This window comes from Sesamum indicum, linkage group LG12 (genome assembly GCF_000512975.1).
Source record: "Sesamum indicum cultivar Zhongzhi No. 13 linkage group LG12, S_indicum_v1.0, whole genome shotgun sequence".
Classification (NCBI taxonomy): domain Eukaryota; kingdom Viridiplantae; phylum Streptophyta; class Magnoliopsida; order Lamiales; family Pedaliaceae; genus Sesamum; species Sesamum indicum.
This window is the reverse complement of record NC_026156.1, coordinates 5,298,856-5,326,676: the sequence shown is the minus strand read 5'-3', so window position 1 is coordinate 5,326,676 and position 27,821 is coordinate 5,298,856. Positions and strand designations below refer to the sequence as shown.

Sequence of the window (27,821 nt, the reverse complement as noted above, 5' to 3'; positions counted from 1 at the left end):
TTTTTTTTTTTTTTTTTGTGTAATGTAATTCTTTTTTTCCTTTTTCTATTTGATTTAAGTTGTCTTATCCCTTCATTTGTTCTGTCATACACTTCTGGGAATACCATACACACTAACATTTAATCTTGTTTGATTTTCAAATGGAAATTGTTTATTTTAATGATACTATACATTCATTAGTCCCAATTTTAAATTGATTTCTTCATTGGCGAGTCTTATTGGTTTAATAGTTTATATTCAAGATGTATAGTGGATCGAGTTGGAATAATGTAATTTGGGATCGGATTGAATTAATAAAAATATGGACTGATTTAGCTCAGGCCACTCAGAACTGGACCGGTCCAAAAAATCAATACTTGGTACCAATTCAATTTAGCGACCCAAGACCACCTGATCTTGAATCGGACCTGCTGCTCCTTTTTTTTTAAAGTTTATTATATATTTTTAACTATTATTTTTTTATATATAAATTTTCGTGTGATTTAATTTATTTCAAAAGATAATTATAAAATTGAGTAATTATTTTATAAAAAAATCTTAATATCATAAAAAAAATTAAACAAGCACATCCGACCCTAATGCGGGTCTGGTCCAGATCTCAACCAAGCTGGTCTATAAATTGGGTTTAAATTTAGAAATGAACCAAAGCCCAAGACCATCTCAAGACTGGTCATGAACAATATTGGACCGATTCTGAATTGAATTTTTTTTAACTGGTCCATACTGATTTTGAGCCAACTGTCTACTGTGGACCTTGAGCTTATATAAAAGGCAAATTATTTAAATCCATTTAAATATATCTTTTTAATTTATTATAATTTACTTTACTAACACGAGGTGATTTTTTTTTTTCTCCTGTGAAATCTTGAATTCCTCTTGCAACACAGTGAATACGGTGACTCTTCCCGCCTCAAAGCGGATGGGATGTTGAACCCTCTTTCTATTTTATAGCCAGTTTATAAAATTGAATTTGCTCTTTGGTTTCACTGGAAATGTCATTAAATTCCCATACACGCAACAATTTCAGAGCAACTTTAGCTACTACTCGCCGATTCAATAAAGTAACTGCGTTACATACATGTTCTTGTTCTGATGATATCGACTTTCACAAACGGCTGTTTGCTCGGACTCGGGTTGTTGCATACTTCTATTCGTCATGGTCATCTGATACCCGTAGTTCTATTCCCCGGTTGGCGACGGGAATGCGTGGAACGATATCATCTGAATGAGAGGAAACACGATTCTGATGGGATTGGGGAGATGGATTCTAGAGAATCCAGAATATTGAGTTCAGCTAACCGTGTTTATAGTTGGGGTGGACAAAAGTGTAATCGTGATGGTTTCGATAAGTTTTATGACTCAGAGGAAGAAGCGGGAGAGAGTGAGGGCGATAGCGACAACGATTTTAGGGTTTTGGATTCGTACATGCAGAGAGAGAGACGTGAAGTTCCTAGAAGAATTGAGGTGGATGAAGACGAATTGAGACACCCTTTAGTGAGGGAGATTTGCAGGTTGATTGATCTTAGGGCAGCATGGACCCCAAAGCTTGAGTCGGAGTTAAAGCGCTTGTTGTGCAGTTTGAAGCCTAGTCAGGTTTGTGCTGTACTTAGAGCTCAGTCCGATGAAAGAGTTGCCTTAAAATTCTTTTATTGGGCTGACAGGCAATGGCGGTACAGGCACAATCCAATAGTTTATCATGCATTGCTTAAGGTTCTTGGTAAGACTAAGTTGTGTCAGGGGGCTAACCGTATTCTCCGGCTTATGGTGCGGAGGAAGATTGAGATTTGGCCTGAAGATTTTGGTTGCCTGATGGTATCTTTCAGTAGAGCTGGACATTTGAGGAAAGCAATGCAGGTATTAACTCTCATGCAGAGAGCAGGAGTCGAGCTTGATATCTCACTATGCAACACTGCAATTAATGTTTTGGTGGAAGGGAAAAGGTTGGAGAAGGCATTGAGGTTCTTGCAGAGAATGCAGGTGGTCGGGATTGAACCTAATGTAATTACATATAATTGCTTGATTAAGGGTTATTGTAAAATGAACCAGGTTGAAGGTGCAATCAAGTTGATCGAGGAAATGCCTCTTAAAGGTTGTTCGCCGGATAAAGTTAGCTACTATACTGTCATGGGATTTTTGTGCAAGGAGGGAAGGATTGATGAATTGAGAGGGCTCACGGAGAAGATGGCGAGAGAAAGTACATTGTTGCCCGATCAAGTTACCTACAATACTCTTATACACATGCTTTCCAAGCATGGTCATGCAGAAGAGGCACTAGGATTTCTACGTAAAGCAGAGGAAAGAGGGTTCCATATTGACAAAGTGGGTCACACTGCTATAGTAAATTGCTTTTGTCAGGAAGGAAGAATAGATAGGGCTAAAGATATTGTTGATGAAATGTTGTCGAAAGGATGCAACCCTGATGTTGTGACATATACTGCTGTTTTACATGGATTTTGTCAAATAGGAGAGGTTGATAAAGCTAAAAAATTGTTGCAGCAGATGTACAAGTATGGTTGTAAGCCAAACTCTGTCTCCTATACGGCCGTGTTAAATGGGCTTTGTAAGACCGGGAACTGTTCGGAGGCAAGAGAGATGATGAACATGAGCGACGGATGGTGGACACCGAATGCTGTGACTTATAGTGTAATCATGCATGGGTTTCGTCGGGAAGGAAAGCTGTCTGAGGCCTGTGATATAGTGAGGGAAATGATCAGAAAGGGCTATTATCCTTCTCCTGTTGAAATTAACCTCTTGATTCGGTCTCTTTGTCAAGTGGGCAGAACAGGTCAAGCAAAAAGACTAATGGAGGAGTGCCTTAGAAAAGGGTGTGCTGTAAATGTTGTGAATTTTACTACTGTAATTCATGGATTCTGTCAAAAGGACGAGTTGGATGCTGCTCTATCCGTCCTTGATGATATGTATTTGAATAACAAGCACCCTGATGAAGTGACATATACGACGGTCATTGATGCATTAGGAAGGAAAGGTAGGCTAAATGAGGCTACTGAAATGACCAAGAAAATGCTCCACAGTGGTTTGCTTCCTACTCCAGTGACGTATCGGTCACTCATCCACCATTTCTGCCAGCTGTGCAGGGTTGATGACTTGTTGAAACTGATGGAGAAGATGCTTCCAAGGAAAAACTGCAAAGCGGCGTATAACCAAGTCATTGAAAAGCTTTGCTGGTTTGGACACATAGATGAAGCTTATAAGCTCTTGGGGAAGGTTCTCAGAACAGCTTCTAGAGTTGATGCAAATACTTGCCATGTTCTCATGAGAAGTTATTTAAAGCATGGGAATCCTCTTGGATCATATAGAGTGGCTTGTAGAATGTTTAACCGAAATCTGGTTCCTGATTTAAAGCTGTGTGAGGAAGTGAGTAAAAAGTTGATTTTACAGCAGAAATTAGATGAGGCAGATAGGCTTATGCTCCGTTTTGTCGAACGTGGATATGTCCCATCCAAGGACAAACAAGCTTCATTTGGGTAAAGTTGCTCCATGATTAAACTACACTAAGTGCAGCCTTGCTTTTAATTCATATACCTCTGCTGGTTGAGTAACCTCAAACTAAATATGCAAAAAGAGATGTTAAGGAAACTGATAAGACTGCTTCTCTAGGATTGTTTGTGATAATAATGTCTCCTCAATTCAATCTCTATCAACTGATTTTAGAGGTACGAAACTGATGTTATGTGCTTCATTTTCCTTTCCATTTGTTATCGTTGTGTTGCTTCTTTGTTGGAAGCTCTGCTCTAGTTCGCCACCCTATGCATTTTTTTAGTCACCTTATTTATTTTGGTTGACTTTTGAAGTCCCCTGAAACAGATTAAAAATGACAACTAATATGCTCATTTTGCTCAATGCCTGCTATCATTTTTACCTCGTAATCTGAAATATGCAAATACATCTTGAATTGTTCTTTTGTGTGCTAGTATCTGCTCCTGCTTTTCTTTTCAGATTCAATGCTATACAGTTGACCCCTGAGTTGAATATGAACCTCCAGAAAAGTGAGTCAGGGGGCAACTTGCTCCTTGAGTTTATGATTTTAACATAGTGAACCAACTCTGAGTTTTCTGTCATTCTATTTCTAGGTTTCTACATTTGGGCTTGTTAACTTGATCAGTGTACTGTCGTTATAGATGGTTTCCCATCAGTTGCCTCTTTTAGTGTTTTCTTTCATCATCTATTACTCCAACTTAATTTGAGGTATATATTCTATAAGCAAATCATGAATCTGCATATCAGATTGCTGCCATGTGCTGTATTTCCTTTGCTGGTGTATATAGACTAAAAGCAAACTGTGAGGAACATAATCCAGTTGTTTGTTGGGGTCAACAGGCATATCGTGTTGGCATGGTGATAACACGTCAGTGGTTCATGAGGATCATTTTACATCTGAAGTTTACAAGTATTGCAAAAAATATTAGGAGAAACACTTAAAAGAAATTGATTATTTGTGCAACTTGCGTGTGCATGAGATATTATTTTCTGGTACATGTAAAGATTTCTAGCCCAGCTCCTAAATGATGACAAGACTATATTGAATTGGGGTTGTAAAGAAATTGGTTTCCTCAGTTTAATCTCAACTTCGCCCTAACTACAACTTATGCTAGACATTACAGGGAACTCTCTAAGGTTTCCAATTTGAAACTGTATGATATTTATCCTGCAAGTTGAGAGCAGCATCAATTGGACCACTTGTCAGAATTGATTTAGGCCTAACTTAGCTAAATTATATAGAAGTCGTGCGACTGTGGCTGCTTTACCTCACTACAGGAGCCACACCTAGAACCATCTAACAGAGCTTGAGTTGCATGTATGGACTGCAATGCTCACTTATCGAAGAAGTTGCAGTTGGATGTGTGACTTCAAAGGCCTTCTTTCCTTTGGCTTGTCAGTCAAACTAAACAAATGCTGCTTTTCTGTATTCAGTAGAATCTCCAAAAAGAGGAATATTCTTAGCTGGAACCTGTTCTAGCTATGATGGTACCCATGTATTTTGTCAACTATAATTTGATCCCAGATATCCTTGAAAACAATTTGATGCAAGTTCACAGTAAAAGGAAAGAAGAAAAAGGAACTGAATATTTCTAGAACTCGTGGTGCATCTTGTTTATCAGCAGTCAAATTTCTCTTTCTGACTGTTATCATGATTTTCAGGTAATGCAGAATTGAGTCCCTTGTACTGGACCAGGACTTCAATACATAAGAATTGCCTCCATCTCCCATATGAACTTTCTGCATTGTACAGTGGAACACTAAACCAAGTGAGTATTTACTACAAATTGCTAATATGTGAGTTTCCAATTTTAACTTCAAATGTATGTGCTTGATATCCTTGATGCTAAAATTCTAGTGGCTCGAATTGAAAGTTTTATTCTGTTCTAATTTGTGATTGCAGGTATCTGTCAGAAAAATCTACAGTTGCTCAGTGTCATGTAAATTTGCGTAATAACTTACTTTTTCCCCAACAATGTGATACACACGGTTCGTCGTTATCAGAGAGACTCCATACATCAACTCAAAGTCCAAAGTATACATTCCTTCAGACATGCTCAAGATCACCTATAAAAGCATAGGACTTAGCTTCCAATGCATTTTTTGGAATGAAACTAAGGCTTCAGGAATTCTCAGGTTGAATAGTAACTTCATAATTATATGTAGGATTCATGTAATTATTGTGAAATATGATGGGAATCATACAACACCGGGAAAGAGATTCAGAAGGTGAAATTGATGATTAGTTGATTTTAAATTCATGATACGTGTCAAATCCTGGAGTCTTATCAACCCTACAAGGGATTACAATTGAGCAAGTTTGGTCATGATATTCACTAATATGTACCGCCTGGTTCCTTAAACTCTTTGACAGATGAACAATAGTTCTGGAGAGAAGCGATTTCTCCTGATAGCTTACAGAAGAACCATGCAACATTCTTCTGTTACACAACCTAGCTTTACATAAGGTGCATTTCTGGGATCTGAACAAGTGATTCTTGTATCCTTGCATGTTTACTGACTGAAAGTCGAATTTATTTTCTAGAGCCTGTTGCTCTCAATTTTTTGGATTCATTACGAAACAAATAGCTTCAATTATGAGTATCTGGAGATACTTGCGGGTGGGGTATCTTGGTTTTTTTCTTGAGCTTCCATATCAAGGAAACTAAATGCGCAAATGTCTCTCTCGCAATGCCTGTCTTCTCAATTTGTGGTACTGTCAATTCAAATGCAATGGACAAAAGTTTGTTGGATTTACTGTATGCAAGCAACTGCTATCTGGAATCAATCAGCTGCATGAATTCATCAAAGCTTCTCAAATAATGTTAAGTGTGACTTGCTTTTTCTCCCTATTCGATGTAGGCATGTGCTAAGTTAATTATTAATTTATCCCATAGAGGTCACATCAAATATTGCTTGTAACTTAATTACCGGGAGAAAAAAAAACAAGAAATATCGCTTGTAACTTAGGATTCTAAACTTTGGGATTGGACCATGAGTTTTTGTTGGGAAAGACGACATGCCCTTTAGCGAAGTACTTTACCTGTGATACTTTGTGATGGATATATCTTCTAATGAAGTACTTTACTGATACTTTGTGATGGATATGAATACGGGAGAGGACAGTACTTAACAAAATTGCGGGACAAAACATTAGACGGGTCATACGAGTTAGATCTAGGATACTAATTTCATTTTGAAGTTTTTTAGTCATAGCAATGAACAGATGACTTTCTATTTATTTCAAATATAGAAATCTTTGGGGCTAAGTGGAGAAAAAGGCGAACACCCTCTTTTACTGAATGATATTTGCTTTTGAGAAGTTAATGATTACAGTGTTTGTCAAAGCAAGTAAGGAAAGAAGAAAAGGGAATTTAATTTTTGATAAAGCTTAGTTTGAATGAAACAATACAGCACGCATTGTCTCCTTGGGAGGTGTCAACAATCTTTTCCCTCAGCTGGCTTCCTTTTGGTTTAGGGGTTATAGCTTCTTTTTCTCCCACTCTGAATTTATGTTTCTTTTCTCCATTAGCTCACCTCACTCACACTTTTTGCTATCAATTAATCAGTTCAACAAGGATTCCTTGTTGGTGAAAAATAAGTTGGGACTTGTGGTGGCTCTTGTCTAAGGCTATTATTCATCTTTCGTTATTGACAGTAAACTCTGTTGTATTCATATTCATGAATGAGTACTAACTTACCCAAATTAGAATATCATTTCTAATATGATCACTGACTTTTTATTTTTTTCTTTTGGTGATAAATAAGAAAGACTGTTAACACTATGCTATTCCCATTACATGATGTCTATGCGTTTGTATTTTGTCATGAATATATCATATTCAGGTATTGAAAAATCATTCTTATCATTGGTTCTGTTAGGTTAACAGGGTTGAAATAGTTCACAAGAATGAAACACAGCATTTAATACACATGATTCTTTTGTGGATCATTTATTATTTAGTCAAAGTGCATATCGCATTCTTTTTTTTCTTTCGTGCTTTTCAATTTTCACGTGCCAAAAAATGAAACAATATTTCTAATATTCAGCTGATTATTTCTGAAAGTATAGTATAGCAGCTCAGCAAACGCATCGTCTCAGATATTTGTACTAATAGTGAATTGTTGTCTTTTTTCCGTTATATTTTTTTCACTTTGCTCTATACTATCATAATTCAATGGGGACAAAAGCATAAACAAAAAGAGAGGAAACACACAACAAAAAAAAAAAAAAAAAGAGAAGTGGGGATGAACTTTTGCCTTTATCGTGTATGTATTAATAATATTCCAGTTTTTGCTGCTCTTATTTGTTGCTTAATTGTGGAAGGGTGACCACCTACTGTTCAACCAAAAGAGAAAACGTAAATAGACAAGAATTGCAAAAGAAGTGAGCTTTCTGTATTTGCCCATGTGCCCTCCCCATTCCCCTGTCTTGCAATATTATTAATTTTATAAAAAAGTGTTGGTAGAAATAAGCAAGTTTAGATGAAGATGATGATGATGGAGTTTGGTGGTATAAAAAGCAGCTTTCCAGATGAGGAGGAGCTAAGGTCTGGTAATTTTAATAATAATAATTCCGATGTTCCATCTTTTCTTTCTTGTCTGTTGGTCCATGCATTGATGTTGTTTCATATCATACGATACGCTTAATCAATTCTTAAGTCACCCTACTTAACAAACATTCGGCTTCCAATGTTGAATATTGTGAGTGATGTATGTCTTCGTTGTTTTCTAGCATAAAACATTCTTTTTTTATAATTATCATATTGATATCTAAATTAAAAAACGTTGGATGAAGCAAAGAGCAACTCACTTATTTATTCATGATTTACCAATTGCCAAATTTAGAGCTTCATTTACACTATCGACAAAAAAAGATAGTTTTTTTTCAGAAAAATATAATGATGTTGATGTCCCTTAAATTTTTTATGAATTAAGCTTACAAGTAAAGTACATTAGTTCAGTTGACCCGAAAGCAAGAAATATCCCACACTAGCTGACCCAGAAGCGAGAAATAGCCCGCAGGCTTACCACCTACTTTACTAAGCTAATAGGTCTAAGGAATAAGCTCATTCCAGTCAGAGTCATCACATAGCTAGACGGACACGTAATATAATTTGCCAACACATCAGCGATACGTCATCTAAAATATTTCTAGATGGCTCCTAGTAGACTAATAGGAAATAAGTTGGGAATCCACGAGAGATGGATTTTCGGGTTTTCAATCAGACTGGTTAGACCTAGTCAACTTGATATATTTCAATCAAATCAAGTCCAAGTCATGCACAGTCTGTTTGGTTAGTTATCTGATTCAAAGTGCTTTCAAATGACGTAAAATTCTCTACAACAATCCCCCTATTATACTCTATACACGCTTATAAATAGAAGCTAAATGCAATTATTTAGTAACATTATTCCTCCTCAAATATCACTTATTTTCTCGTTTCTCTCTCGATTTTTAGGCTATTTTGAGCCTATATTTGTACTCCATATGAATATATACACTTTATTATTATTTTACAGCATTATTCTCACTTTTATTCAAGTTTCCTTTTCGAATTTTCAGTAAAATCGTTACTGCCTTAAGTATTGGAGTTGTAACATTTGTTTTGCAGGATTAGTTCCCATTAATTTTAGAATTTTTTTTGAAGATCCACCAACCTTGTGGTGTGACCAAAAAATCTGGTACACATCAGATGTCATATGCACAACTATTTGTATTTTTTTTTTATTAATAAGGGATAATTACACTCTCTTCCCCTGAAGTTTGGTGAAATTAGAAGTAGACCTCTTGTAATTGGAAAATTACATCTAACACCCATGATGTTTGTTTTTGTCTAACAAATAAGCCCCATTCGTTAGTAAAAATTCATCGAATTTGTTGATATTAACAGAAAAATTAGAAAAAAATCTATATTAACCTCCAATTCACTTATTACAGGTCAATTACAGGTCAAATAAATCTTTTTACGATCAAATTATCTTAATACGTCTTCACGCATTAATAAATGTGATGAGGTATATCTTTACTATTATAAGGGTATTTTAGTTCGAAAAAAATTATCCTCCAATTCACTTATTACTGACTTATTACAGGTCAAATAAATCTTTTTACGATCAAATTATCTTAATACGTCTTCACGCATTAATAAATGTGATGAGGTATATCTTTACTATTATAAGGGTATTTTAGTTCGAAAAAAATTATCTGACCTGCAATAAATCAGTTATCAGTTAATCGAGTATAAATATCAATTCTCATTCAGTTTTTTTGTTAATATAAACAAATCCAGTGATTTTTACTTAATGAAAGGACTTATTTGTTAGATGGAAGCAAATTTCATAGGTGCTAAATATAATTTTTTAAAATTTAAATAATTTACATGTAATTACATTAAATATTAGAGGAGGAGAATGTAACGATACCTATTAATATGAAATATCCAAAATAGAAGAAAGAAAATGAAAAGAGAAAAAAAGAAAAAAGAGGAGGAACATAAATTCGACCCAAAGGTCCACGTAAGTTTTGTAGAGTGCAGTGCCGCAGTATAAACACATGCAATTGCGCATGTTATCATACTACTTATTGCCAATCACTGTTTTCACATACGCTCCCTCTCTCTCTCCCCACCACTTCCTGTCGCCGGAAAAGTCAAGAAGATGGACGAGTCTTGGCGAATGAGGCTAGGATTGCCCACCGGGCTTCCCCAACCACGACACTTCCCTAACTACCCTCCACGCCGCTCCACGGAGGACGCCACCTCCCACCGCCGAAAGCCCATTTCTTGCGACCTTCCTCACGACCCTTTAAACCCAGAAGACTTTTCCGACGTTTTTGGTGGTCCCCCTCGGACAATTCTCTCCCGCCAATTCTCCACCGCCTTCCCCAGATCCTCCTCCTCTACGGGTTTCTTCTACGAGGAGATTTTCCGGCAGCCGGAGAAGGCAGCGCCGTCCATTGTGGGGCGGAGCGGGCGGAGCTTGCCTGAGTTCAGGATCCCCGGTCAACAAACAACGAGTGATCACAATCATCACAAACGTGAACTTAATAGTTTCTATGGTGATATCTTTGCGTGGGAGGATGACAGCGTGGTGAGGTCAAGATCAAGGTCAAAAACAAGTTCTTCATCTGTGCTCAGCTCGGAGGAGCTCAGTCCTCTCCGGCCGGCCATATCCGGTGATAGCAACGATGATGTTTCCCTTTTTGCTTCAAAGCTCAGGTGGGTGCCTCTTTCGATTTTTTAAGATTCTTGACTTGAAATGTACCACTGTTGGTGTCTGTTTGTTTGGGCATGTTTTCTGCCAGTTGTCTGATATGCCACTTAATTATGGGTTCTATCTGATTTCTTTTTGGATGCATACAAGGGGCCTCAGGGAGACATCTTAAGCAAAGAGAACAGAAACTTTTTACGATTATGTAGAACTTTTGAACAAAATTTTGCATGTTCCCTAATTATGGGAAATTGATGCTGTTTTTCCAACTATTAACCTCCAGAATTTGGATCTTGAAAAATGATCATCAATACCACATACTGAAATTGGATCCATCCAGGCCATTAAATGTCAGGTCTAGGTGGAGTTCAAGAAGAATTGGACATGACGATTACCAAAGACAGCAAAATATGATGCCACCATTTGCAGGCACTCTGCCCATTTACAATGCTGAAAATGACTTTCCTTTTGGGTTAAGTCGAAGAAATGCATCCCCTGAGACTATTAGTCTTGAACCAATGTCAAACGGCAGTTTGAGAGTGTCTGCCGATGATTTAAAACTGAACTCACCATCATCAGCGGTTTCTTCAGTTTGCCAGTCAGATAGAGAGCAAACGACCCGTGAAATTGAGGAAGAGATTCTGAGGCAGGACGCCATGGAACAGGACGAAGATGAATCCATGAGCTCCTATGTGATTGAGATCAATTCTGATATCAGGGAAGGGACATGTGAATCAAACGGTGTTGATGAAGCAATTGCATGGGCAAAAGAGAAGTTTCAAAATAACTGCCACCAGAATAAATGTGGCATGCAAGAATATGAGAAAGATAAACCCACAGGAATCACGAGTGAGTTTTTCGTCTTGCCATGCGATTGAGAAATTTTCACCTTCATTTCATGTTCCATGTGATATCGATATTGATTATACCATGTTGGTTAAATCTATGTTGCAGAAATGTCAGACGGGCATCAGCTTTCAGTAGGGAATACAGATAGTTTTGGGTCACTGGTATGTTGTCCATGATCTAAAGCATTAGTATACTAGGACATACAGATGTTTTTTTTTTATCAACATGTGATTTCTTACAGCAGAGCCTCTCTTTATGACAATCATGAATTGCTTATCTACATATGCATTCAGCTATTTGCTTTTCTATCTCTCATTTTGTAGGATGAGCAACAGGATAAGTGGGCAGCCAGAGAACATACACAATGCTTTGGAAACATGGTACCATCACATGATTCAACTTTGATCACATGGAACTATCTTTTGAGACATAATTTTATCGTTTTTCGTTGGATCATTGAGGGCTTAACTTGCATTATATGCAATGTCATGGCGATATTATGCTTCATAAAGTGTATGCCGTCATATGATTAAGCTCTTTCTGTTTGTGTTATACTTTTCAAGTTCTGTAATTTAGAGGTCCACCATGATACCTTGCAAAACTTGCTTCAGATGTAACTTTTCCCCTACAATATAGCTACTAATTTCTCCAGTAAACTGTTACAGGTGCAAACAGAAATGCAAGTACTTGATGAAAAGATAAGGTTGTGGTCAACTGGCAAGGAAGCTGACATCCGCCTGCTGTTATCTTCCTTGCATCATGTGAGATGAATTTGCTTCCCATGAGTTACTTTTGATTGTTAAAAACTGCACGTTATGGCATAACAATAGCCGTGTCACTGTATCCAGATTCTATGGTCTGATAGTGGTTGGTTCCCTGTACCTCTGGCAAATATAATCGAGATCCCAAAAGTGAAGAAAGCATATCAGAAAGCACGGTTGTGCTTGCACCCTGACAAACTGCAACAAAGGGGCGCCACACACCAGCAGAAGTACATTGCCGAGAAAGCCTTTTCTGTCCTTCAGGTCAGCTTAGCATTTGACAACCTTCTACTGGTCTCTGCATGTGGTTAGTTCAAAATACAAGCACAATAGAAAACAAATCATGATGACTGTGTGATCTGATTGTAGGACGCATGGGCTGTGTTTATCTCCCACGATGTTTTCAGTCGATGATCTGAAGAGCTGTTTACAAATTTACAGCCTACCAGTGAAGGAGAAGAATCAATAAAGCAGAGTACATGTAAATCTTTTGCTGTTTTAGTGCATACAAAGAGTGCGAACCAACTATACATAGTAGTGTGTGTTTCTCTACTTATCATCAGTCGCTGTGTCTTTCCAGTGTCCAATAATGAAAAAGAGGAAGAAGATGATAATTATGCTACTGTTTGCTTGTGAAATCTTTGGATTAACTTGTGTTGATAAGTGCTGTAGAAGTATCTATCGTATTGTGATTTGTAAATAGTAAATACATGGATGTAATGTACCATGCCTCTCGGTCTAATTTTAGGCCCCGACATTGGCCGGGGGCCTCAACCTTGTTCACGGCAGAGCCTCCATGTGATGTCAATTTTTGCAAGCACTAGATACTGTTTTTATTTCACACGGGTTTGCCTTTTAGGAAATTAGTTGAGCCTTTATGGTTGCCTCTATTTCAATTGATTGAATGATCTTTCACTTTCTTAAATGTTGTCCCTCAACACGTTAACGTTTTACTAAATTGTTAGTTCGTAAAAAACGTTAAATGAAAAAGTTGATGGCAATGTGATAAAAAAGGTGTTACTGTCTGTAAAACTAGAAAAATCAAGAATCATAAGCGCTTAGGATTTACCAGAAACCTCAAGTAAGACACGGAGTTAATTGAACATTTTTTTATTTGCTACAATATGAGATTAGTATCTTTGTTAGTCCAGTTTATTTACATACTTTTGAACAATTTTAAATAAATTGACCAGATTACTAACGGTTGCACTTAGAAAACAAAAATGATCAACAAAACCCAGCGATTTGGTTTTACAGCAGAGAGAAGCAACACAAGCAGCAGGAAATACAAGACCAAATAGCACGGTGTAATCACACTAACAGTAGACAACAAATAAAACAAACTCATAGATGACGTAAATGACCCTCCAGATCGATAACTCCAATACAGTCGTGTAATATGAATAAATATCCCATGCATGATGCATCGACTAGCAAAATCTTGGGGTAATACCACATCTTCTACATACTTTACATCAGATCTTGCCCGGTTTGAGTGAGTTTTAATTGGCAGACGTTTATTTCAAGCAAAATAATGAATACCAATCAAATGATGATATAACAAATTATCAGTTCTCATCTATTGGTGATGAAGGAAGACTGTAGAAGAAGAAAAGACAAAACTTTCCTACACTTGCTTTGTCTCTGTGGCCTGAGATAATCATCGGTGTGTCTTACTTTGTTCTGGTGATGACTCTATGTGTTAATTCTACAAGTGCCCTCCTCGACCTTTGGACATTCTCGTCATTGTTCTCTGGAAATGAATCAATAGCAGCTGAGGCAAGGCTAGCATGCTTTGCTGCCAGCTCCCTGGTTCTCTGAATTCCACGACTCTTCCCAAGATATTCTAGAGCCTGTAGGTTCAGTTTATATTTAAGCTATGTACAGAACATATGGGAACAGAAATTGACCATGTCAAATAGTAGCTTTTCTTCGCTTTTTTAAATGGTTAATGAGGGATGACTTAACAATAAATTGATTGGTTGCAAATGACTAAGTTACAGAAAAACTTACACGATCCACATTCGCAGAACTGTCAAATCCTTCATTGACAACAGTGCGCAGCTCAGGGAACTCCTCCATAGCAAACAATATAGGAGCAGTAATAATTCCCTGAAAAAGATTTCAAGCATTTTCAGCATGTTATTGTGAGGGCATTATTATGAAGGCAACCACTGAACAGAGGCCAAAGTGAAAATTTTCCATACGTTTTTTCAGCATTTTAATGGATGTGAGGGCATTATGAAGGCAATCACCAAACAGACATTGAAGCGAAAATCAAGAGGTGAACGAAGAAAGATGCACAAAACTTGAGAAATATATATATAGACATACTAAAAAGAACAGCAACAAACACAGTATTGGAACAAAAATCACATGGTTAAAGGGTGCTGAGACATGGGCACGAAGAAAAATTGGATGCAAAAAAAACAGAGAACATTAATATGGTCCAACCAAAGGAAGAAGTTGAAATCCTTGATGGTACAACATACATGCAAGCTAATATACATAAAATAAAAACTAAAGCAAATGGTTAGAAAGAGTACATGGCGAATGTCAGACAAGGAACCCTTCCCAAGTGAAGTTGACGTGCCAGTAAAATCGAGGACATCATCAATTAATTGGTAAGCCAATCCCTGCGAACATGCATGCAGCAAGATTTTTTAACACAGGAGTATGACTAGAGGACAAAATTAGAATCGATGTACTTTCCATAAAGGTGGTTAAAAGGACATCATGTTGCAGAAAAGCCAAGAAACAAAGCCTCAGCTCCTATTAACATGATTTTATACGAGTTAAATCATCATGTACAAGGTGACCACATCATTACTTGAAAAGCCATTTACACTAGTTTCCTTTTTCGCCATATAAATTATGAAGAAAAATTCAAGCATTTACTCAATAATATAAGGCAGAAATCATGAAAAACCTCAACAGCATAAAATTGCCCAACCATTTATTCAGATTACTATGGGAAGAAGGCAAAGAATTCTATTCCAGCCCCAACTGGTGCCATGAAAAGCAGTTTACTATGACACATCAAGAGGATTAGAGCCTGTTCAAACATAGCACATGGACCTTCAATCTATTTGGGACACAAAATAACGGACAGAAAACAGAGAAAAATACTGACCAAGTTCTTTCCATACTCATAAGCCAAAATTGACACTTCTGCTGTTTGTCCAGCAAGAAGGGCAATGGCCTTGCAGCTATTTGAAATCAATGAGGCAGTTTTATAGTATGTCTTCTGCATATAATATTCCATGCTGCAAAAGGCAACAGTGGCAGGATTTTAGCAAGATACAAGTTAAAACGTTACCATATACCATGCAACAAGCAAACAAGGTTCATGATGATGAACCAGAAATTGAGCAGCATACTTGCAACGCTGGTCTGATGTAGTAGTCATTTGCATGGTTTCGCCAGTTACTAGATGCTCCACAACTTTAGCCAAGAGGGACACAACCTGCAACAAATTGGTACCAATAGACGCATAAAATACCAAAAAAAATCACAGCTCAAGCCAGAATGTTCTGCCGGCATGAGAATCAAGAAGCCATATCTACTCCTAGTGAGATTCCTAACCAAATATGGTTTGATAAACTTTGTTTTAAATCTTATCATATTTTCTTCATTTTAGAAGCACATTCAGCATTAGGGTAGTCCTGAAGAACATTATTGTACAAGATGCACCTCATTAGCATTATGAATCATACCTCCGTGTTTTTCAAAGAGGCAAGTGCCACACAAGCTCTGGACAGCAGGAAATCTCCGGCCAATACAGCTAACTGCAATTAAACAGGGAGGACAGAGCTGAGCAGACAAGTAACCTAACTCGATACTGCTATACGTGGACAAAGGTAAACAAAGCTCAAATCATGGATGTCAACTAAGTCACTAAACAAGTCAATTTCTCATGACTGTTGAATCATTCTATAACCAGATTCATTATGATAAATGATCATTATGAACTTGATTAAGAATCAATAGAAGAATAATGCAGCAATGTCTCAAAACTTTAGAAAGAAGTAAAACTTCAACAGAATCCCATGACTCTGATCATAATCAATATAAAATGTTCACCCTCCCTTTCTCATTGTTTTCTTTAACAGATTGGGTTGACTATCCCTATTGGTAGGGAGCAGATAGGGGGGCTCAAAAGAACAAATATAAAGTACCTTATTTCCCATCACAAAATTCAATGAACCAATCCCTCTTCTTGTATCAGCATCATCCAACACATCATCATGCAGGAGGCTAGCTACCTACAACAATATTGTGGATCACTAACCAAAGGGGTAAGACATTTACAGTTAATAACCCACGTGAAAAGCTATAGCAGAGTGGCATTACACAAATACAGAATCATAACAGAGGAGGCATGCTTCTCTTTCCTCATGAGATAGATCTAAAGGATACCATGTCTTCATACGCCAAAGCAATCTAGTCATGATATCCCAACTAGAGACCACCTTGAACAAAACATTCAGGAAGTTTCATAAAAGCAGCTTAATTACACGAATTCCATGTAACAAGATCTTGATAGAAATGGACTTCATCAACTCAGTCCGTTCTGTAATGCTCTTCTTGTTCAACATATGCATGAAACAAGAGAGACAGAAGAAAAATACCATGAAAATGTTGAATAGGCTGTGAAAGAAGGTGAATGAAACCATGTGGCATATACATAAGAATACAATTCGTCCATCTGCAGAGAGCAAAGAAACCATAAAGCTCTTCCCCGTCATAAAACTATGTTCATTATCCATCAAGAGGACCTCCATGCCAATGACGCTTGAACTACATTATATCAGCTCACAGAGCTAGCGTCTCTCCACTGGCTCCAACCAAATTCTGTTTTCCTTGTTTAACTTGGCACAGTTACTAGGTAAAGGTTGAAAATATGAGCATAACCAACATATGTTTGGGATGGCACCGAAGAATGCAATGTGAAGTAAAAATCCAAGCTACTGGCTTTCAGGGAGGAAAAGCAAATGCGACTAACATGTATCATTTCTGTGATCTCAGCAATACATTGTTGTCTAGACCGCAACTCTGTGGACAAGGTATCAATCGCAGCATCGGCAGGATGTCTGGGCATCTGTACATCTAAAGCAGTTGCCATCAACAATAAAACCTGCAAGGTATATAGCCAGTAAGCTAAACATATAAACACCACTTAAAATTTTGGAAACATAAAATGTAAAAGTTCATTCTAAAGAATCATAGTTACAATAAGCCAACACAAACTAAAATTAAGATTCTCCTTACATCCACCTGTGTTGAGGATAACTGGAAAGATTTATTCACCGAATTAAAACATAGACCATACAAATGACCACTGAAAATTGAGGCAAATTTTCATAATTCATTACATGTACAATAGCAAGAATTTTTTTATAGTATGTAGCAACATTCTACTCTTCTGGCTTTGAGATATCAAACATTGCAGCATGCCAGCTTAAGTTGAATTAGAAAGGGCTAGAAAATTATGTGAAATCCGTGGTAGCTTGCATTGATCAGTTGCGGAAGGTGGTTTATTGATTCACTACATTGGGAATTACATTTTCCAATAAAGTATACAAGAGAACCAGTCTCTTTCACGACCTGTATTGGAAATTCATCTTGCCAGCAGCACTTTTTAATGGCCGTCCAATGGAAATTCAAGGGTCAGATGAGCTTTAACAAAGCAAAATGAGAAATTGAATTGAACAAGTAAGAGACCTATACTGTTCACACATTCCCAGCAAAAACAAATATTTGAAGAGGATGGATATGAATTGCATTATATATTAGCATAGCAAGCAAAACAATGTATTATTTAATTTACAGCCAGTGGCATCTTTATTATACTTACAGCATATAATATTTTTCACGCTTGATACATAACAACACAAAAAAAGAAAAGCACTGAACCGTTGAGGAGGGGATGGAACAGTAAGACGGAAATGAAGAACTTACAGTGGGTCGAAACCTTTTCCCTTCAACCCCCATTTTGAAAAAATACTCCGCAGCAGAGGCAAGTTTGGGAACCTATAAGAGATGAAATAAGTCCAACTTGATATCACTACATATCTATCTGACACCAAATAAAAGTATAGTCAGATACCTCAGCAACTACCATGGACCTCAAGCGATTTGCAAGAATGGACAATTCATCGGCAACAAGAGAGAATGGATCTAGTTGCTCCTGTCCAAGAGAAGGACGATAAGTTTGTGGCTAATGATAAAGCATATCCAAGGACTAGCTGGAAACCATATAAAAAGATCAGAAAGATGTGCATATCATTTGATCTTCTTGATTGCTATTTTAAGATACATGCACAAATAATTAAACTAGGCTGTCAGAATTAGGCAAACAGATGAGGACTTGCACTAACCTCAACAGCAGAGCTGCTCTGAATGTGAGCCTGTTGTCCTACACTACTCAGGGCACTTGAAACCCAAGAATAAATAACTCTGCAACCCAAAACCTACTAATCACCAGCAACAAAACAAATACAGTATAAAGAATCAAAATCCATTTATGGCACCCACTCACACACATAAGAAGATGAACCAAAAAATTACCAGAGACAGAGGGAGGGAGAAAAGTATATAAGGAAAATAGGAATACTCAGTATTGTAGATGCATGACATCATCACAGTTAAAAAGGACAAGTGCAATAGTAACAGAGATCAACAACTAGAGAAACAAGGCTCGACAGCAGGTATATGAACTGATATAACACTGGGTTAATATAACTCCCATACTTACTCCTAGGAACCCCAGTGAAACAACAACACAATGAAGATTCCTCCCAACATTATCTGTGCCCTGCCCTCCGTATACTGACACATCCAATGGGAATTCCAGGAATCACTTTCTATTAACTCTAGTATCTTGTGCTCTATGTGTACCTGTTATATCTAATAAGTGCAGATGTTGGACGCAATTTACAATGATTTGTTAAATGACCAACCACCAGTTCATTAATGATCAATCAATTTACAATACAATAGAAAAGAGCAGATGAAGCTAAAATTGGACTGTTCAGTGAACTACACTAATCGTATCCTTGAATATGTGCATGATAACTTAAGGGAACATTTTGTAGATTGTCTGTACTGAGAGCAGTTAGCACTTCATGTCTCCTAAGATCCTTTAGCTCCCAAATCTTGAAAAGCATCTTTATGATAAGAAAGCAAATATAAAAAAAGGAAACTAGTTTGCTTTCCACCACATATCAAATAATCCTTAATGAGAACGCACAGTGGTTACAAGCCAATGGCAATTAAGCTTGCTTTTGCCATTGCCCATCCGCGTGTTCAACCACCAACTGCTCGACCGAATTTCGACAATAATAATATTAAAAAGAAAAAGGAGGCGTTAACACGACACTTTTCCCCACAAGGTACAAAGCTTTCAAAGAGGAAAACCACGAAATCTCCAGACGATTACAGTCACAATAACTGATCCCATTCAAGAAAACAGATCAATGTCGAAAAACATCCCAACTTATGAAGCAACATCGAGGCTGAAACGACCACCCTAGAACAAAAAGCGCAATAGCAGGAAAGACAAAAATAAACGCAGAAACGCATAGAAGCTCGCGTCAGTTCACCTCTTGAGAAGCTTGAACAGGGGAGCGAAAGTGAGAGGAGTTCTGGAGCAATGGCGGGTCGGCATAAGTGCCCAAAGAAGAGTAGACCCATCGACAACGGGCGCAAGCCGACCTCGATACCCGGGTCAGCCCCCTTACAGACATCATCTCCTGTACGCCCACGTAAGGATTTTGCTGTGGGATTGCAGATGGTAGTGGTAAAGAATACTGGTTGAAAATTTCTTGGATTGGCGGTCAGAGGAAAAATAGTTGAGAAACCCTGGGTTCCAAGAAAGAGGAAAAAGGAGAAAGATTAGTTATCGGTGATGGAGATATTATAAGCCGTCATTAATGCATAATGCATTCGTTGGAAACTCAAAAGCTAATTGCAGGGAAAGCGAATGACGACGGCTATTCGGTCCGAACCCATGACCCATGTGTCCGGAGGGACATGTGGTTCGGCTTCGGCCATGTGATAAAAAGTAGGGTGCCAGTTTGATGTGAGTTGATGGACTAATCGGATAAGAACCACTCTTTTCCAGGCCCAAATTCTGGAACGCCTCCACTTCAAACAATTGCTTATTTTACTTTGAACAAAAAAGTACTAGAATCAGGGCCAAGTGGACCGGTTCAAACGATGATATGGGCCGAATATGCTTGATTTTAAACTTAATTTAGAGTACCGAACATCATATGATGATGCACAATTATAAATATTTTTTTAAATTAATAAATATTTAACCAATATTTTTTATAACGAACGGGCTATTACAAAGAGTATTTGTTAAATAACTGCTAATTCTAAAGTGATATTTATGATTTTTCAAGAGAATAATTGTAAAGGTAAATTACAAAGGGAGCCTACAAAATTTGGTATAACTATAAATACTTTCTTATTGTTTGAAAAATTAAAAATTATCAAATTAATTATCATTTAGCAAATACCATCTACATTGGATTGTCATATAAAATATTTATTAAACGATAATTAATTTTAAAAAGTATTCATAATTTTTTAAATTTTTAAAAAATATTTATAATTATATAATAAATAGCGGAAGAGTATATCGTAATTTACCCTATTCTATTTACTAACTGTTCAAAATTTTATTAACTAAAATAATTAGTTTAGTTTAATAAATAAAGATTAACCATCCCTGCCGCCATGATCAGATTGAGAGAAGAAGATTGCAAACAGATGCACCAAGTTCTTTCCATCTATTATCAATTTACAGATTTTCTCGTTCAAAACAACACATGAAAATAAGAGGAAGAAGGAGAGGAAGAAAAACTCCAGAAAGAAAAGAGCAGGAGAAAAGTGGGCTATTTCCTGGCTACTGACGAGTAGCATCTAATATCTTGCCTTATCAACAATTCCCTGAACTCCTCGTCCGTGGTCTTGAGCATCAATGACAGCGGAACCTTCACCCCACTCTCTATAGCCTCTATGTGTCGAGGCTTTATCCTATTCTCCAAACTAAAAGCGAAATACTGAGGAAATTCCTTCAGCTCCTCCAATTTACCCTCCATTTCCTTCATAAAGTACTCAAATTTCGGCTTGAAGTTGTTCTCAATGCTGAATGTGAACAGCCCGGGACATCTCAGAACCATCTCCACCGCATCAGCTCTACAAAACCCCAAGCTCACAAGAAAATTCAGCTTCGGAATCAGCGTTTTTTCGACGCTTGAAACCAGTAAGATGGGATCTTGATAAGCTAATGCGTGCAAATCTGTAAACCCGAGTCTTTGGAGATAGAATAAGGCTGGCCTCAACTGGTCTCTAACACTGGAAATCAAGAGTCGTGGGCATTTGTTGATCACCTTTCTGAAATTCTGATCGGGGACTCTCAGATCATAGGAGAGGAAATTGAAGACTGGGTTGAGATCAGTTTTGATATCTGAAGTCAGAATTGTAGGGCACATGCCGAAGATTCTGCCTAAATCTTTTAGGTGGATGCCTTTGGATTGGAGAAAGGTGACGATGGCGTGGATTGAATGCAGGGAAGCGGTGTGGAGAGACGGGTTTTGGGCCAATGCTCGGCCGGAATCGACGCCCATGATTTCGAGGCAGAGGATTTTCTCCTTGAATTGGAAGGAGATGTTTGCATGGGTTGATTGGTAGAGTGGGTGTTTGTGGAGGAGAGTTTTTGGTTTGGCTGTTAAGTGGTTGCTTTGTTGTTCTAAACTTGGAGCTGGCTTTGGGGAAGAGAAGCACATGGAGGAGCGGAGTGCCGCCGCCGCTGCCGGCATGGTGGTGTAGCGGCTCCGCCGTGAATTGGGATGGATGGAGAGGTGGGGTTGAGCTCTGACTTTCTCCTTGCTCTCCGACCATATTATGCTCCTTTTTATCGGATCATGTAAATGACAGCTGGCATTTTTGTGTAAAGTTAGTGGCTGAAAATGGATTTCAGCTGATTAGATGATACCATTATCTGGCTGTCTCTTTCAAGGAGTTTTCTCTGTTAATTCTTTGTTCGAGAAAATCGCGTTTAAACGGAAATACCGGAATTGCTGATAGGCGTCATGTACTAAAAGGAGCTTCCAAGAATCCCATAACTTCTAAACAGGAGGGTCCGAAATACACTTTGATTCTTGCACCAAAGGATTTTCTGACATTACATAAAAAGTTGAACATTCAAGGACAGGAACAAGCACTGCTATAGATACAGCCGAGGGGGGCGTTTATCAATTTGATTAAATACAGATTGGAAAAACCGATGATATAAATAAACACGGACAACATAAAATAAGTCCCAAGTCCACCACTCCACTCAGATCAGCATGTCGCTAACAACCAGATCAAGAGGCCATGATGCGTGCACCTGCCAAAAGATTATAAACACAACAATAGTATAAGTGGCAAGGTAATGTTGTGTTACTGAGATCATCGAATGGACGAAATGTTGCCCTAACGACAAAATATAAACATATTATAGGATGCTAAGTGATTAGGCTTGAGCACAAATTTACAGGTGAATGGACCAGGACCTCTGATTCACCAGATAGAAAGAACTACACATGATGAGGGGGAGGGGCTCGCCGACTGTCTCCATATAGAAACCGCATGATCATACTTACCAATATTCACTTCGTCTTTTACATCATTGCCTGTTTTCCACACAATATCCTTCAACCCGGTCGACAAGTTCTTGTAGAACTGCATACGAAAGAAAGAATACAGAATTGAAAACCAAGTATAATATTACAAAATAAACCAGCAACATTCATTAAACAGCCCAGATCCTTTATATAATGTCTTCAACCATTTCTCCCAAAAGAAGGCGTGAATTTTAATGAATCAATTATATCTGTAATAACCGGTAAGGTAAATGAACTGCAGTATCCATGTGCCCATGAAACTTTATGAAAAGTTGTTAAGTTCTAAATCGGTCATCCCAATATTCATCCTTATTCACATCATCAAACACAAGTATTTAAATTTCAAGATGATTATCACTGGTTAACAAAATCCGACAGGACTGCTAGAGATTCATCTTTTCCTGGAAATAAATCAAATGCAGTACCTTGTGAAATTCTAATGTATCTCCACCAGCCTTGCGAAGCTCAACCATGTGAAGTGAAGGTGCCACTTCAAAGATCTGCAAGAGCATAGAAGATCAGTCAAAAACCTCCCACAAACAGTATATATATATATATATATATATATATATTGTTCCTCTTCTCCATAGCAATAGGATGACCACCCATTTATTTTTGTATCTAGTAAGTAATTACTCATCCTTCTTATGAACACCTGAAACAGGGCTAATATGTCAAATAATGAGTCAGGATCTGTGAGGTTCTTTAAATTACATACCTCTGTTGTAATTGATAGATGACCCTTGCGCCCAGATTTCTCCCCATGAAGTTTCATCTGAAAACAATGACCACCAAAAAAGGGTTAAGCAGTTCAAGTCTTAGACCCCAAAAGAATATAATCTGAGTGCTTTCTAAATTTAATCTTAAAAGTATATGTAAAAATTCAGAAAGATAGGCTTTATAGCGTATAAGTATCATCATGGAACGACGGAAACATAAGAATTCATCCTTGAGTAGATCAAATATGCCAAGCCGGTACAAGAAGTGAATGTTTAAACCTTTTCTTGACATGGATATTAAGAGTAAAAAAATAAGAGAAATTTGTGGGTGCATGCTCTGCAGAGTATGTGAATCACCTTGTAGTTGTTCTTCTTCACACCAAACCCCATAGGTGTAGCAGCTTGCTCAATTTTTGAGATGATGTCCTTCGCAGGACATTTAGACGTAAATCTTGTTTCTCGCTTCACAAGCCCCTAGAGACAAAAAATGCCAGGCAATATTATTCAGATCCTCGAGATTGATTGACTTCTGTTATCCTCCACCAGTCAACTCTTAAGTTAGACGTACCATTTGCTTTTCAAAGAGGGAACTGAGATTGAGACCCTGTGAGGTGGAGATAAGCTCAAAAGCATTCATTGTCACTGGTGCGGTAGGGGGCCTTTCCTCCCGCCTCTCCACAACAAGGTCCGGAGAGTGCTGTATGCATACAAAGAACTAACTAACAACCTTATCGCTAATTATTAAGCAACTTGAATTTATAGCAAAAACTGCCAACATATCAAAATCACTTCAAACACAGACTAGAGTGGCTCTAGATTACTGACCGGTGATTCGTTGAAAATAGAATTAACATCATCAAGAGTGACTTCCTCCTGTTCAAAAATAGGTGGTTTGTATCCTTTCTTGAACCACTCATTCTCGAGGACCTCAGCAATTGTGATTCGCTGTTTCATGTGGCAAAATCATGTTCTGCTTAGTTATGATTGGATCATAAGAGAGGGGACTGAGACAACAATAATGTAGGGGCTCCAAGAAACCAATTTTCTATAGTCATAGGCATAAAAGAAGAGCAACATACTGTTGATGGGTTGGGATCCAGAATTCTTTTGATTAGTTTCTTTGCACTGGAGGAAAACCATGCAGGGCATGTAAAGTCGGCCTTAAATATCTGTATCAAATTAAATTCAGGTTAGTGTGGGTTTGCATTTAAGAAGACAAACGGCATACACAATCGATTGCTTAACCAAAAATTTTGGGGTTATTTCAGTCTTCAAAGCCTTGACATTTTTTTAAGCTTAAACCTCAAACCAGTCAATCTCATATTCTCAGATATTTTCATCTTTTCCTTTTCACCAAGTCGGATTTTCCTTTTCCCACCATTACCCCTACCTCTCCAGTGCTTTCAACGCAAAGATTTACAAACTCCATGTTAGATGATGACAAAATACCTTTTTGTACAGTGCCATAAGATTTGACTCTTCAAAGGGCAAATAACCAGCCATAAGTACAAAAAGAATTACACCACAAGACCAAAGATCTGCCTTGGCTCCATCATAACCCTTATTGTTGATCACCTGGAGAATTAGGGAGCAAAAAGGAGTTATAAAAAAACAGAATCTTTTTAGGGAACAAGTACATGGGAGTTGTACCAAAAGTGATCTCATACCTCTGGAGCAACATAATTTGGTGTCCCACATGTTGTGTGAAGTAACCCATCTTCCTAATAACAAGATTAAGAGAATGAACTTATATCATATTAGTCATACTCAGTTATGAGAATTTTAATATGTAAATTAAGCTAGAGAAAGATCTAAATAGATTCCAGAGATAAAATAGCTGAGAAGTTTCGAGTATCAGAATGCTCTCATGACAAAAAAACGAAATTCATACTAACCCTAATTTGCTGGGGTAGGGCACTCAATCCAAAGTCTGAGACTTTGAGAAGTCCGTTGGCATCAAGAAGCAAATTCTCCGGCTAGAAATCAAGAAAATAACAAAAAAAGAAAAAAATCATCAACTTCAAGATACTGACTGCACGGTTGTGGAGAAATTAAGAGGGAAAAAGAAATGGCTGGCCAACCTTGAGGTCCCTATGATAAACACCACGGCTGTGGCAATAATCAACAGCATTGATGAGTTGCTGAAAGTATTTCCTTGCTTCATCTTCTTTCAGCCTCCCTCTTGCGGCCTGGCGACCAGAAACAACAGGATTTTTACATCTCATCATATTTACTAAAATTGTAGCCATAATCTATTTTGATTGTGAAGACAAGTGGAACATACAATTTTGTCGAAGAGTTCACCACCGGTGACGAATTCCATTACGATATATATCTTCGTCTTGCTGGCCATAACCTACAGGAAATCTTCAATCACTCAGAACAAAATACAATTTCCTAGTTAATGTACGTAATATGCACATCAAGATACAGCTTCCCAGTGTCCATATCATAATATGGCCGTTCTTGGCCCACAGAAAATTTTGCAAAAGGAGTCGAATACTAACCTCGTACATGCGAATGACATGAGGATGCCTTATCAACTTCATGGTTGAAATTTCACGCTTAATCTGCAAGGGTGCAAAAAGAGTTAGAATGGTACAACACAGCAACACACACACACACACATACAAAAAGAAGAATTTGCTACATGGACAAAAGGGGGCAAAAGAAGAAAAAGAAGCCAAGTTCAAGAAAAAATCAACCAGGACAATTCAAGAAGCTGAAGCCAAACAAATAGAGAAAGAAAGAGAGTAGAAGGAATCACGCATGCCGGACACAAAAAGAAAGCCAAGCAGGCTACATTCGAAAATTCCAGTAGAAAATAACTGCAGCAAATTAAGTTGAAATTTAGATACAAACACAGAATATAAGGCAACTTACTCATCCCCCATAAGAAAAAAGAAATGGAAATGGGAGTAATCTAAAATAAGCAGATTCTGGGAGTACATAACTTAATATCCAAAGGACCATCAAATATTTCCAAGTTTTGATAAAATTGACCCTTTGTGTGACGTATAACTTCATTGGTAAAGCTTTTACTGATTAGATACTGGTCAACCCGAATTCTTGTGCTTGATAACGTTTGAAGACGAACAAGATCAGTACCATATGAGATGCAAACAGTACATATACCAACCATCAAAATCAAGAACCCAGAAAAGAAAATAAAATGGCAAGAAGACAGGCAAAAAGAAAAAGGTTCCACTTCCAGCGAAAATAACAGATTAAACCTACAAAACCTGGCCAATCATCTTGTGTTTGAGAACCTTCTCTTTGTCCAGAATCTTGATAGCCACATTCTCACCTGTCTCTAAATTCCTAGCAAACTTCACTTTGGCAAAAGTCCCTTCCCCTAATGTTCTCCCCAATTCGTATCTCCCCACCCGCGTCCTCCCACTGTTACCCCCACTCCCACTTCCCCCACCAACACTTGATCTTGATGCCATAACCATTTCTAAAACGCTTTATCCCTATCTATATGTATTCGTATATCCTCAAATCTTCTTTCACCTAATCATATTTCCCAAATACAAATTCCATCCATTTTTCCCTTTCCTCACTCCCCTTTCCCTCTTTAGAAATGAAATAGAAACTTTTCTGTTGACTTTCTTGAACCCGGAGATCTTATAGCCTCTTCTTCTTGCAAGGTTGCCAAACTTGAGACTTCGCCAGATTCATCTTCCCTTTTCTTGATGTTTTCCCAGAAAAAAGTTAAATGGGCACAAAAAATAACAAAAAACAGATCAGAAACTCGCCAAGAACTTCACTTTTTTGCATGAGAACCCGGAAAGCCTTCTCGAAACGAAAGCAAACAACACGAAGTCCATTAATGATCGTTGAATTGAATAAAAAGAAAAGATATGGGCTAATCAAGGAAACACACTTGAGATTAATTATTGGGTCAATCAATCACAAAAACAAAACTTTTATTAAGTATCTTCACATGATGTTTTTGGGAGTGTGGGGCTGAGATGTGTCGGGATGATTAAGGTTTATTGAGATCAAGTTTTGGATTATCCGGAAGGAAGGTTAAGCATCGGCTAATCAATAGATTGCGAATAACAATAACTCTGGTTTTCTGCCTGTATTAATCAAGA

General features: G+C 37.7%; 5 protein-coding genes across 7 annotated transcripts; 2 read left to right on the top strand and 3 right to left on the bottom strand.

Moving 5' to 3' along the window:
* On the top strand, positions 824–5,773 carry LOC105175755 (pentatricopeptide repeat-containing protein At1g09900). The gene is made up of 3 exons (XM_011098320.2): positions 824–3,485; positions 5,161–5,267; positions 5,402–5,773. Exons 1-2 carry the CDS (start codon positions 1,093–1,095, stop codon positions 5,162–5,164), a joined length of 2,397 nt encoding a protein of 798 aa, XP_011096622.1. The 5' UTR covers positions 824–1,092; the 3' UTR covers positions 5,165–5,267; positions 5,402–5,773.
* Positions 10,032–13,161, top strand: LOC105175754. Of its 2 annotated transcripts, none has more exons than XM_020698534.1 (7): positions 10,032–10,718; positions 10,994–11,559; positions 11,665–11,720; positions 11,883–11,939; positions 12,225–12,320; positions 12,408–12,584; positions 12,690–13,161. In XM_020698534.1, exons 1-7 carry the CDS (start codon positions 10,159–10,161, stop codon positions 12,732–12,734), a joined length of 1,557 nt encoding a protein of 518 aa, XP_020554193.1. In that variant the 5' UTR covers positions 10,032–10,158; the 3' UTR covers positions 12,735–13,161. The 2 variants fall into 2 exon arrangements, with proteins under 2 accessions (XP_020554193.1, XP_011096621.1); XM_011098319.2 differs by having other exon boundaries at positions 10,035–10,718; positions 11,051–11,559.
* Positions 13,644–20,383, bottom strand: LOC105175753 (solanesyl diphosphate synthase 3, chloroplastic/mitochondrial). 2 transcript variants are annotated; one of them, XM_011098316.2, is made up of 12 exons: positions 19,925–20,383; positions 18,701–18,793; positions 18,430–18,510; positions 18,282–18,353; positions 17,326–17,457; positions 16,499–16,585; positions 16,037–16,108; positions 15,701–15,786; positions 15,454–15,586; positions 14,867–14,956; positions 14,334–14,432; positions 13,644–14,173 (listed from the first exon to the last, which is right to left on the bottom strand). In XM_011098316.2, exons 1-12 carry the CDS (start codon positions 20,069–20,071, stop codon positions 13,994–13,996), a joined length of 1,272 nt encoding a protein of 423 aa, XP_011096618.1. In that variant the 5' UTR covers positions 20,072–20,383; the 3' UTR covers positions 13,644–13,993. The 2 variants fall into 2 exon arrangements, with proteins under 2 accessions (XP_011096618.1, XP_011096620.1); XM_011098318.2 differs by having other exon boundaries at positions 18,701–18,796; positions 19,925–20,062.
* On the bottom strand, positions 21,092–22,706 carry LOC105175752 (transcription termination factor MTEF1, chloroplastic). Its single transcript, XM_011098315.2, has one exon. The coding sequence runs from the start codon at positions 22,151–22,153 to the stop codon at positions 21,227–21,229; it is 927 nt and encodes a 308-aa protein (XP_011096617.1). The 5' UTR covers positions 22,154–22,706; the 3' UTR covers positions 21,092–21,226.
* On the bottom strand, positions 22,432–27,815 carry LOC105175751 (CBL-interacting protein kinase 23). Its single transcript, XM_011098314.2, has 15 exons — positions 26,964–27,815; positions 26,229–26,291; positions 26,006–26,077; positions 25,803–25,910; positions 25,617–25,697; positions 25,389–25,442; positions 25,171–25,296; positions 24,801–24,890; positions 24,547–24,666; positions 24,290–24,418; positions 24,079–24,195; positions 23,721–23,777; positions 23,428–23,502; positions 22,982–23,060; positions 22,432–22,725 (listed from the first exon to the last, which is right to left on the bottom strand). The coding sequence occupies exons 1-15, from the start codon at positions 27,174–27,176 to the stop codon at positions 22,703–22,705; spliced, it is 1,407 nt and encodes a 468-aa protein (XP_011096616.1). The 5' UTR covers positions 27,177–27,815; the 3' UTR covers positions 22,432–22,702.